Here is a 13049-nt window from a genome sequence, read left to right as displayed (position 1 = left end):
ACAAATTATTCCTTTAGGGAAACTTCCCACCAGGAACACCTATCCTGATGTTTTTCCCTCTTCCTCCTCGTTTTGAGGAGGATCCAACTCAGTGAGACCCACCAGGGGTCAACCAACCACAAACCAACCACAAACCCAGGTCTTTGCCCAAGACCTGCGGGATTTTGCTCTTGGAGATCACCAGCACTGGAAATTCCCGATTTTCTCCCACCCGGGCTCTAAACCCGAATTTCCAACCCTAAAAACGAATTCCAAGAGGACGAGAAATTATTCCTTTAGGGAACCTTCCCGCCAGGAACACCTAAAACACCCCTAAGGTGGGGGAACACCTTTTTCCTGATGTTTTTCCCTCTTCCTCCTCGTTTTTTGGAGGATCCAACTCAGTGAGACCCACCAGGGCTCAAGCATGAGCAACCAACCACAAACCCAGGTCTTTACCCAAGACCTGCGGGATTTTGCTCTTGGACACCACCAGCACTGGAAATTCCTGAGTTTCTCCCGCCCGGGATCTAAACCCGAACTTCCAATCCAAAAAACAAATTTCAAGAGGATGAGAAATTATTCCTTTAGGGAACCCTCCTGCCGGGAATACCTAAAATACCCCTAAGGTGAGGAAACACCTTTTTACTGATGTTTTTCCCTCTTCCACATCGTTTTTTGGAGGATCCAACTCAGTGGAGACCCACCAGGGATGAGGAACCAACCACAAACCCAGGTCTTTACCCAAGACCTGCGGGATTTTGCTCTTGGAGACCACCAGCACTGGAAATTCCTGATTTTCTCCCGCCTGGGCTCTAAACCCAAATTTCCAATCCTAAAAACGAATTCCAAGAGGATGACAAATTATTCCTTTAGGGAACCTTCCCACCAGGAACACCTATCCTGATGTTTTTCCCTCTTTCTCCTCGTTTTTTTGAGGATCCAACTCAGTGGAGACCCACCAGGGGTCAAGCATGAGCAACCAACCACAAACCATCTTTGCCCAAGACCTGCGGGATTTTGCTCTTGGACACCACCAGCACTGGAAATTCCCGACCTTCTCCCGCCCCATCCCACCTTTACCTTTCCGTTTCCTCCTTCACCACGGAATACTGGCTGGGCTGGCGGCTCGGGCGCTGCTCCTGCACCTTCTCGCTGCCCTCCAGCTCCTGCTCCAAGGACGAGCTGGTGCTTCCCTCCCTGCTGACATTGCTGCTCCTGCCGGGGCTGTTTTCCGTGGAGGCCCGCGGCGACTCCGTGTTCTGCTTCAGCGTCTGCAGCTTGGCCAGCGGGATGATGTCGCAGTTCTGGGGACGGTGCCACACCGTCCTCTGCGTGGTGGCATTGTAGTAGTAGAAGCGCGAGGTGTTGGGGTCGAAGAGCTCCCACCACTGGTTCTCATTGGTGCGCTTGATCCGCACGCCGGCGGGCGGGTCCCACACGCACTCCCCCGTGATCAGGTTGGCGTACATGCGCTCCCGGGTCCGAGGCTCGATGATTTCCACCCATTCCAGCCTGGGGAAAGGACAGGGAGAGAAGGGAAACGTCAACCGAGTGACCTTGGAAGGTCACCCAAGGTGGTTCTGTGGTTTGACACAAGCAAGGGATGGAGATGAACGACTGCTCAACTCTTCCTTCCATCCCCATTGAATCTCCCGTGTCCAAGACTCAATGATTCCCACCCATTCCACTCTGGAATAAAGCAAGGAGAGAGGGGAAGCATCAACCAAGCCCATCATCCTGCCCAACCCCAACCACCCGATGATTCCATGATTGGACGCAAGTGTGGGATGGAGATGAGCGACTGCTCAGCTCTTCCTTCCATCCCCATTGAATCTCCCGTGTCCAAGACTCAATGATTCCCACCCATTCCAGCCGGGAAAAGGACAGGGAGAGAAGGGAAACGTCAACCGAGTGACCTTGGAAGGTCACCCAAGGTCTGATGGTTCCGTGGTTTGACGCCAGCAAGGGATGGAGATGAGCGACTGCTCAGCTTTTCCTTCCACCCCCATCCAATATTCCATGTCCAAGACTTGACAAATCCCACCCATTCCAGGCTGGAAAAGGACAGGGAGAGAAGGGAAACGTCAACCCAGAGACCTTGGAAGGTCACCCAAGCCACCCAATGATTTTGTGATTGGACACGAGCGCGGGATGGAGAAGAGCGACTGCTCAACTCTTCCTTGCACCCCCACTGAATCTCCCATGTCCAAGACTTGATTCCCACCCATTCCACTCTGGAAAAAAACAAGGAGAGAGGGGAAGCATCAACCAAGGTCCCGCCCAACCCCAACCACCCAATGATTCCATGATTGGACGCGAGCGCGGGATGGAGAAGAGCGACTGCTCAGCTCTTCCTTCCGCCCCCATTGAGTCTCCTGTGTCCAAGACACAATGACTTCCACCCTTTCCTGGAAAAAGCCTGGAAAAGAACAGGGAGAGGGAAAATTCAGCCAAGGTCCCTCCCAACCCCAACCACCCGATGGTTCCACGATTGGACGCGAGCACGGGATGAAGAACAACCTCTCAACTCTTCCTTCCACCCCCATCGAGTCTCCCGTGCCCAGGACTCGATGATTCTCACCTGTTCCAGCCTGGAAAAAAACAAGGAGAGAAGGGAAATCCAACCAAGATCCCTTCCAACCCAACCAAGATCCCTTCCAACCCAACCGCCCGTTGCTTCCAGGATCAGCGCTCACAGCGACCGCGGGATGAAAAGCAACCTCGCAACTCCTTGTTCCACCCGCACCAAGTCCCGCAGAATTATTTACACAAAACAGAGAATTTTCCGAAGGGTTTCCAACCAATCCCGGGCTTTCAGCTCCCGGGGAAACCCAACCCAACAAGTCTGCAAAACGCGCGCCGGGGCTGGAGCACCCCAATGTGCACCCTCGAAGGCCCAGAGTCGGGGATCGAAGCGCATTCCGTGAGGGAATGGGAAGGGCTGGAGGGACTGGAATCGCCAACCTGGAGATGAACTTCTCCTGCGTGACCCACGCCACCAAACCCGGCAGCATTTCCCACAAAAACTCCAAAAAATTTCTGGATTCGACCTCCCCCAGTCCGGCTGGAGCAGCGCAGCTCCCCCGGCCACTCCGAAGAAGATCCCGAAGCTCCTTCCCTCTCTGTCCCGATTTCGACACCGGGAAAAGGCGTCGGCTCCGTGGGCTCCGGCACCATCCCAAAACCACCGGCCCCAGCGCTGCCGGGGTGGGTGACAACGACCACGGGTGGCACCAACACCGAAACCTGGATGGTGGCGGGGATGGAGACGGCGAGGGCTGAACAGGCCCGGCCGTGTCCCTGGGATCCGTGGGATGGGATGGAATTTGGGATGGGATGGGATGGGATTTGGGATGGGATTTGGGATGGGATGGGATGAGATTTGGGATGGGATGGGATTTGGGATGGGATTTGGGATGGGATGGGATGGGATTTGGGATGGAATTTGGGGTGGGATGGGATGGGATGGGATTTGGGATGGGATTTGGGATGGGATGGGATGGAATTTGGGATGGGATGGGATGAGATTTGGGATGGGATGGGATGATCCCATGGGCCAGGGGCAGCTTCCCCTCTCCCAGGGTGCTCCAAGCCCTGTCCAACCTGGCCTTGGACAATTCCAGGGATTCAGGAACAGCCACAGATTCTCTGGGAATTCCATCCCAGCTCCTCACCACCCCCCCAGCCAGGAATTCCTTCCCAATATCCCATCCATCCCTGCCTCTGGCAGTGGGAAGCCATTCCCTGTGTCCTGTCCCTCCATCCCTGTCCCTCTCCAGCTCTCCTGGAGCACCTTCAGGCACTGGAAAGGGGCTCCAAGGTCTCCTTGGATCCTTCCCTTCTCCAGGCTGGACATTCCCAGCTCTCCCAGCCTCTCTCCAGCCCTTGGAGCATCTCCGTGGCCTCCTCTGGAATTGCTCCAGCAGCTCCAGGTCCTCCTGGTGTTGGATCCTGGAGCTGGGTGCAGAATTCCAGGTGGGATCTCACCTGAGCAGGGCAGAGGGGCAGAATTCCCCCCTTTTTCCTGCTGCCCACGCTGTGGGATGAGCCCGGGACATCGGGAATTTCCAGGACCGGAGCACATGGATGGGTCCTGTGGAGCTTCTCACCCACCAACATCCCCAAATTCCATCTCCCCACGGCTGCTCTCCATCTTTCCCCCCCCCATCCATGTTTTCCTGGAATTGCCCTGACTCCCCCCTCACCCATAAACACAGCAAAAGGGATTTTTGGGATGATCCGGCAGCAAACGGGAGCTCAGAAAATTCCCAAGAGGATTAAGAGAGGTCGTAATCCCAAGAAACAGAGAATTCCACGGATTTTTCAGATTGCCCCAAACACTGCACTTGTCACCTCTGGATAATCCAGGGGGTACCTGAGGCCTTCCGGGATCTGCATTTTTATCCAAATTCCTCTTTTGTGTGGGTTTTTATTTAAAAAAAAAAAAAAAAAAAGGAATTTAATGAAGTTATTTGGGATTTTATCCTCGTCTGCTTTTCCCAAGGCTTTTCAGGAATGTCTGGAAATAGATGGGGAGGAATAAAAAGCAAAGTGAGGCTTATCAAGGAAGGTGCCACTTAAACCTGACACATCCAGGGAGTCAGACAATGATGGAATCGCATGGATCGCATCCTGACGCCTTTTCCTGGGAATCAGCCCCTGGAGGCTCTCAATTTGCAAGGAAAAAAAGTCCCTGGAGTGGGGTGGGGGTCGCAGGTGCCAGCCCGGCCCCGAGCCCTCAGCTGGTCCAGCTCATTTTCCAACGGGATTTAAAAACCTCTGGATGGACAAAAGGAGTGGGATTTTCAGGGTGTGGGATCCCAGCTTGGATCAAATTCCCCCTCCCTAAAGGAGGGAAACGTGCCCAGCTCCTTTCAGAAACGAGAGGAAAATCCGCAATGAAGCTTTTCCCTGCGGAGCAGGGGCTGAAAGCAGTGGGAGGGGAGCGGGTCCTAAATCGGGGCTCATCTCATTCCGCAAAACTCGGATCCGGCGCGGAGCTGGAAGCCACTTCCAGCTTTGGGATTGGCCAAAGAACCAGCCAATCACACCCGGTCTGTTCCCACCCTGGAATCCTTGGGATTCCCAGGATTTTGAGGGGCTGGGGCGCGGCCAGGGAAGGGAATGGGACGATCCTGAGGGTCCTTTCTGACCCAAACCATTCCATGTTTTCACAGGGAGCGATTTGAATTCCCAGTTCTCATCAAGCCGACCTTGGAAGCGGCTCCGCAGAACCTGGGGGGGCTCTGCTCCCCAAATTTCCCACTCCCGGGCGATCCCTTTGGAATCACAAACCAAAATATCCAAGGTTTCCCAACGTGCCCAAGAACCCAAATCCCCCCATCAGGGCAAAATTCCCCAGAGAGGACAATTCCCATCTTATTTCCCATCTTATTTCCCGATTTCCCATCTTGTTTCTCATCTTCTTTCCCTGCTTAAAATTAATTAAAACCTCCTGCAAAACTTCATCAAAAATTAAATTAATAATGGAATTATTAAATGGGTGGGGGGTGAAAGGAGCTTTTACAGCTCATCTGTTCCAACCCCTGCCTGATAGTTCATTTATTATTGATTAATTAATTAATGTTCGTTATTGCACCCTTTATTTTATTCATTATCCCCGTTATTTTATTTATCATCCACCTCATTGTTATTCCTTCAGTTATTACGCCCATTATTTTATTTATTACTGATTCTTCAGGAATATTCGACCTAAAAATATGGGGAAAACCCCGCAATTCCTTGATGGAATTCCAATTCCTTGGAAAATTTCCAAGGAATTCCAATTCCTTGGAAAATCCGGAACAAATGGGGGAAAAAAAAAAAAAATCATGGAATGGGGGCAGGGAGAGAGGGGTGGATCCTCAGCCACTCCACGGAGAAAGGGAAAACGGCTCCATGGTGGTTTTGCCATGGAATTGCTGTGGTCCATCCCTCGCCCTGGGTTTTTGGGAAATTCAATGTCCTCTCCCCAGAATTCCAAGAGAACCCTGTGGCAGCACGGCTCCGGGTCCACCACGGCTCGGGAATGGTGATTGTCAAGGAAAACCATGGAATTTTTCCCTGTGGGAAGGGACCTTTGAGAGTCCTTTTTTTTCCATGAGCTGGGACACCTCCCACTATTCCAGGATTCCCCAGCCTGGCCTTGGACAATTCCCGGGGTGGAGCAGCCACAGATTTTCTGGGAATTCCATTCCAGGGCCTCACCACCATCCCAGCCAGGAATTCCTTCCCAATATCCCACCCAAATTTCCACTTTTCCACTGGGAAGCCATTCCCTGTGTCCTGTCCCTCCATCCCTTCTCCCAAATCCCTCTCCAGCTCTCCTGGAGCCCCTTCAGGCACTGGAAGGGGCTCCAAGGTCTCCCTGGATCCTTCCCATCTCCAGGCTGGACATTCCCAGCTCTCCCAGCCTGGCTCCAGCCCTTGGAGCATCTCCGTGGCCTCCTCTGGATCTGCTCCAACATCTCCACACCCTCCTGATGTTGGATCCTGGAGCTGGAAGAAGATTCCAGGTGGAGGCCTCGCCTGAGCAGGTCGGAAGGGCAGAATTCCCTCCTTCCCTGCTGCCCACCGGGAATTCCTGGGATGTGCCCACACGCAGCCAGGTCAGATCCCGTTTTTTACCAATCCCTGAGGAGAGGGAGGAATGTCCAGCAAAACCAGAGCTCAGGATCCAGGGGGGAAGCTCCAGATTCACACAAACACCGGGAGCTGTGCGGCTTGGAAGATTCTAGAAAAGAATCCTGCGTTCCCTGCTGGAAAAAGCCATTCCAGGACAGCCTGGGGGGAACCAAGGCCTCCGCTCCGTCCCGAATCCGCGGCAATTCCAGCGGCGGGAAAGCGCTGGCCCCAAATCCACCCCAGGGGAAAAACCAACTCCGCCATCAAAGCCGATCCTTCCCAATTAAACGAAAAGAGGGAATTCCCCAGCTCCGGGAGGCAGGAGCCGTCGGATCCGGGTGTTTTGATGGAGAAGGGATGTGACTGCCCGGGCGAGGTCGGGACAAGGTTGGAGGGCGGCCGCGGTGAGGAGGAGGTGTCAGCAGGAATGTCGCGGGATGGGCCGGAGGAATCGCGGAATGGTTTGGAAAGGGCCTGAAGATCGTGGAATTCCACGGGCAGGGATGCGTTCCCATTATCCCAGGTTGCTCCAAGCCCTGTCCAACCTGGCCTTGGACACTTCCAGGGATGGAGCAGCCATGGAATTCCCTGAGAATTCCATTCCAGCGCCTCACCGCCCTCCCAGGGAAGAATTCCTTCCCAAATTCCAATTGAAACCTCTCCATTTTTAATTCCAAACCCTTCCCTATCCTCTGACAACTTGATGCCTCAACTCTGGGTAAAACTGATCCCTCCTGAGCCCAATTTCCCTCTTTTTGGATGATTCAGGGATTTAAAACAACTCCTCCAACTTCTTCCCCCCGGTCTTCGCTTGGAGCTTTCCGACCAAAATCCCAGGAATTGTTGTGGAAATAAATCTGATCCTGTTTCTCTCTGATTCCATGGGCAGGGACGCCTTCTGCTATCCCAGGTTGCTCCAAGCCCTGTCCAACCTGGCCTTGGACACTTCCAGGGATGGAGCAGCCACGGAATTCCCTGAGAATTCCATTCCAGCGCCTCACCGCCCTCCCAGGGAAGAATTCCTTCCCAAATTCCAATTGAAACCTCTCCATTTTTAATTCCAAACCCTTCCCTATCCTCTGACAACTTGAAGCCTCAACTCTGGATAAAGCTGATCCTGCTTGAACCTAATTTCCCTCTTTTTTAAGGATTTAAAACAACTCCTCCACCTTTTTTCCCCTGGGTCTTCGCTTGGAGCTTTCCGACCAAAATCCCAGGAATCGATGTGGAAATCCGATCCCGTTTCTCTCGGATCCCAAAAAACGCTCGTTCAGCTGTTTATCCCCCCCCCGGGCTGCAGCGATCAATAAATTCCGAATCATTTCAGGGGTGGAACAGCCGGGAAATTTAAGCTCGTCCTAAGCGGGGTCGGCTCACGGAGTTAACCCCAGGGTGGCAGGGGGGACACCGCGGTGACACCGAGGGAGGGGTCGGGTCCCAAAGGTCCCAAAGGTCCCAAAGGTCCCTCGTGGCTCTGAGGCCGGATGAGCCTCAGTGGCACCAACCCCAGCTCCTTAAACCCAGCCTAAATCCAGCTTGGAGTGGGGCTGGAGCAACCCGGGCCGGCGGAAAGCCGGGCTTGACGACTTCCAAAAGCCATTCCTGACCCAACCCCTTTGGTGTTCCCATGATCCCAAAGGACTCTGATTACCATGAAAATTCCAAAAATCCCGTTATCCCACAAATTGTGGCTGATTTCTCCAAAACGCGAGGAGGGGGTTTTTTTTTTTTTCTGGGAAAAGCATCTCCAAAGGCTGATCCAACAGAAAAATCCTCCTCTGGATGCTGATGATGACGAAGAGCTTTCATCGCTGCCTTGCTCAGCAGATTCCCGGGAATGGGCGTCGGATCGATCCCCGAGCAATGGAATAAATCCATAAAGGACTGGGTGGAAATCTGGGAGCTGATCCAGCTCCCGGCAGAGTCGGGATGAGGGAAAAAAAAAATCCGGGGCTGAGAATGCAGGGATGGGAGGAATTCCAAGGATGGAGATGTCAAGGTGCTTGAAAAAGGAGGGGGAATCATTAATTAAGGGAAAATCATCTTTAATTAGAGCTGTCCCACCCCCTTGGGGAAGACACAGCTTTACTGGGAATTCCATTCCAGGGTCTCACGGGGAAGAATTCCTTCCCGATGGGAGAAGCCTGGGAATGACGATTTCCGATTTAGCGCCGCTGTAACCGTCGCGTTCCATGGAGCCATGGAATGGTTTGGGTGGGAAGGGACCTCAAAGCTCGCCTGGATGTGAGTGGCGACACCTTCCCGCCATCCCAGGTTGCTCCAACCTGGATTTGGACACTTCCAGGGGTGGGGCAGCCACAGCTTTTCTGGGAATTCCAACCACCGCCAAATTCCTTCCCAATCTCTCAGTTTTCAGTTTCAAATTCCCAACCTTGGCATGAGCGGGGTCCTTTCCCTTTCCGCCACCATTCCCAGGCCTCTGAGGATCCTTTTCCCCGCTCCGTGGTGGGGTTTGAAGGCACCTCAGGACCTTTTGTTCCGCCCTCCACCGTTCCCAACCATTCCCTTTGCCGCTGACCTCCACAATTGGAAAACGATCAGGTATTCAATTGTCCCAAGGGAATTTGTCAGCAAAAAGGGAGCGGCGGGACCCTGAGGATCATTTATTTATCCACAGATCCAAATCCAGGACATTCCTGCTCATCCAGCTGCTCTGGGAGAGGCGGAATGCGGGGGACAGCGCATCCCGACGGATCCGACGGTGCCGGAACTCGGCCTCCCCCTTTGATTTTTCCGGAGATACAGCTCCGGGATTTGCAACTCGGGAATGATTTGCACCCCAAATGACACCCCTGGAGTAATTCCCGGGCCCGGATAAACCGGGATAACGCGTCCTGGGATGCGCCACAGCTTGGAATGCGCCCTGGGAAAGCTCCAGGCTGGCCAAGCTCTTCCTTCAGCACTTTCGGGAGCCAAACCGCGGAGGAGGAATTTTTTTGCATAGGGATGAAGCTCCCGGATTGGAACTGCAGCCCCTGCCGGCCTCTTCCTGAAGGAGCAAAACACCTGGATAATTTTAAATGTTGGTATCCCGATGGATCTGGGAATTGCAAGGGGCCTGGCTAGAGCGGCTGAGGGTGGCCACAAATGGAATTCATGGGAATTACGGCTCCCCCGAGTGAGGAAACCCGTGGAAAAGGAGCGTTCCAATCCCGCTGGAGATTCAGGAGGTGGAATCCAAGAGGGAATCTGATGTTCCCCAGGGTTGGATCAAAGGCGCCATCCAAAGGCTCCACAAAAGCAGAACCCAAGATCCCACCCACGCCGCAAATGCCCCGATTCCACCGGGAATCAAAGCCCCCGAGATCTGGGATGAGATTGAGCCCCAGGAACCATGGAATGGTTTCCGGTGGGAAGGGACCCTCAGGACCATCCTGCTCAGCCCCGTTCCATGGGGCAGGGACACCTTTCCCACCATCCCAGGCTGCTCCAATCCTTTTCCAGCTTGCCCTTGGACACTTCCAGGGATTGGACATCCACAACTTCTCCGGGAAGTTCCACAAATCGTGCCCTCAGGGGAAAAGAATTCCCAAAGAAGCCTTAAAAAACAATCGTTAAACTGTTTCAGAAGCGCAAAAACCCCCAATTTCCCTGCTATTCCTGAAAAGCACCGGGGAGAAGAGGAGCAGGGAATGATTCCACACTTTTTTTTCCCCCCACCTTTTAATTGGTTGCTCCAAAGTTTCAAAGACAACTCCGGGAAATGACTTTCCCTAGATCCTAATTAGGCCGTGGAATTCGGCAACGCAGCCAAATCCCATAAACGGGTTCAAAGGAGAATCAGGTGAGTTCAAGGAGGACGAGAGCTTTCCAAGGGGGGATATTCCAAGGTCAGGAAATCCCCAGGAGCAGGGAAGGTTCACCCTTCCCCCTTTTTCAGAGGAAATTTTTTTCCCCGCTTTTTCTAGGGAATTTTTACTGCAGAGAACGGAGCGCAGCCGCCAGGAACATTCCCACCCCTCCCGTCTTCCAACATCCCGCTCTGCATCCCTGTCTTTGGGCTTTGTCCCATCCCTTCCGGCCTTGAGGACACAGGGATAAGACTCCCAAAAAAAAAACCAAAAAAAAAACCAAAAAAGAGTCTTCAAAGAGCAGCTTCAGAAAAGGGAAAGGACGGAATCTTTTTTCTCCCCCCGTCTTTATCAGAGCGCGCGCGGCCGCTTTCCGACGCTCCCGATCCGAACTTCACAGCTCCGGCGTCTCCTTTAAACTCCAGGGAGATAAAAAAAAAAAAAAAAAAAAAAAGAGGAATTTAGGAAGCTGCCAGAGAGCTGATAAGGAAAAGAGGCCCGGATTGAATGGAAGGATCCGCGTGAAAGCAGCGAAATCGCCGGGATGACCTCGAGCCTCTCCAAAGGGGCTCCGGAATTTTATCCGGAGGCTTTTGTGATCCGGTATCTCTCCCGACGCCAATTAATCACTTTTTTAGCCTCTCGCCTCATTAAACCCCGGAGAGGTCAAGGGCTTGGGGATATCGGCCCTGGAAAAGTTTGGATTTGAAGGGAAGAGGGCGAGTGAGGACAGGAGGATGGGAATGCTTTTTGCCGAGGGGTGGGAGACGAAACGGGACTGGGATTGAGCTGGAAGGGCCGTTTCTGATCCCAAAATGGTGGGAGAGGAGCTGGGGGACACCATGGGATGGGATTGGGATTTGGATTGGGGATTTGGATTGGGATGGGAGGGAAAGAGGAGCTGGAGATCCCAGGGAAGGGGCTGGCGAGGGCCCATCCAATATCTTATCCAAGGTTCTGGGACAACATTCCCAAAAAAAACCACCTTGGAGTGTTTTAATTGATAAGAATCTTAATGAACTGAAGGTGCCCCGGAAGATCCCAGGGGAACTTTGTGATCCATTATCCATGTTTGTTTTAAATAAACCTTTAGGTCCTCATTGGTTTCCATCCATACCAAATCCAAACCAATGGATCCAAATCCCGCCTTCCCTTGGCTTGTCCCCTTGGAAAAGCCACGTTCCCGGGGTTTGTGGGGCAATTTTGGGCAATTTTTCTCATCCCAAAATGGTGGGAGAGGAGCTGGACGACACCATGGGATGGGATTGGGATTGGGATTGGGATTGGGATTGGGATTGGGATGGGAGGGAAAGCAGAGCTGGAGATCCCAGGGAAGGGGCTGGCGAGGGCCCATCCAATATCTTATCCAAGGTTCTGCGACAACATTCCCAAAAAAAAAAACCACCTTGGAGTGTTTTAATTGATAAGAAGCTTAATGAACTGAAGGTGCCCCGGAAGATCCCAGGGGAACTTTGTGATCCATTATCCATGTTTTTTTAAATAAACCTTTAGGTCATTGGTTTCCATCCACACCAAATCCAAACCAATGGATCCAAATCCCACCTTCCCTTGGCTGGTCCCCTTGGAAAAGCCACGTTCCCGGGGTTTGTGGGGCAATTTTGGGATGGGAAGAGCCGGGTTTCCAACCTCCGAGGTGGAGGCTGGGTGAAGCTGGAGCAGATGATTCCCACCTTGAGGATGGATCACTTTGGATGGCGGCATTCCATGGAATCCCACTCCTCAAATCGGCTAAAAATTCGCTCCCAAATCCCAAGTTTTCATTCCCGAGCTCCCCGGAAATCGGAGTGAAGCTTATCCGAGTGGGACCTGCCAACGCCGACTCCCAACGCGTGCTAAAAATCCGTAATAAATTAACCTCACTTTGCTTTTCCAGCCGGAATCTCCCGAGGAAAAGACGATCAATGGGAACAAGCCCTTTGGAAACAGGGAATATTGAGAGGAATGCTCTGAACTCCGAGCCAAAAACCTGGGAACAAGCAACAACCTGCACCCAATCCAAGGAAAACCTGGAATGATCAGAGCTGAGGGAAGGAAGTTTCTCCCTGCACCAAAAATTCCTGCAGGTAAAGGAATTTTGCCAACCTCAGGCGTCTCCATTTCATATTTTGTGTGAAGAAAAACATCAGGGACTGGAAATCCAATTGCCACCAAAACTCCTGGCCAGAAAATTCCATAAAAATACCGGAAAGGATGTTAGTTTTCCTTATTTTTCCGAAAATCCCTGTTGGTTTTTTGCTGCTGCCTCGTGAGAAGGATTCAGGAATCGCCCTGGCTCACCTAAACTGTTTTTTTGGTTTTTTTTTTTTTTTTAATTCCCAATTTTTACCCTCTTGGATCATCAGGACAGAGGGCAGGGAAAGACGGAATATTGGGAAGGAATTCCTGGCTGGGAGGGTGGTGAGGCCCTGGCATGGGAATTCCCAGAGGAACCGTTCCTGCCCCATCCCTGGAATTGTCCCAGGTCAGGCTGGAGCAACCCGGGATAGTGGAATTTGTCTGGGGGACTGGATTTCGGGATTTTCCCCTTCCCAAACCATTCCATGATTGATATCCCTGATTTTTTTTTTCCCCTAAGGATGGGGATTTTTTTTTTTTTTTAAGGGAAAAAAG

The 13049-nt window shown here is 52.5% G+C and overlaps 1 protein-coding gene across 3 annotated transcripts in view; it reads right to left on the bottom strand.

Moving 5' to 3' along the window:
* The window catches only part of ARHGAP39 (Rho GTPase activating protein 39), a 121054-nt gene that overhangs the window by 50751 nt on the left and 57254 nt on the right, over nt 1–13049 (bottom strand). For all 3 annotated transcript variants that reach the window (XM_077189802.1, XM_077189792.1, XM_077189797.1), the window contains exon 2: nt 1063–1494. In XM_077189802.1, the coding sequence (XP_077045917.1) occupies nt 1063–1494 (432 nt within the window). The remainder of the gene's footprint in view (nt 1–1062; nt 1495–13049) is intronic.

Source organism: Agelaius phoeniceus, chromosome 1, assembly GCF_051311805.1.
Source record: "Agelaius phoeniceus isolate bAgePho1 chromosome 1, bAgePho1.hap1, whole genome shotgun sequence".
In the NCBI taxonomy this organism is placed as follows: Eukaryota; Metazoa; Chordata; class Aves; order Passeriformes; family Icteridae; genus Agelaius; species Agelaius phoeniceus.
Note: the sequence above shows the minus strand (reverse complement) of the source record. Positions and strands in the feature narration are given on the sequence as shown.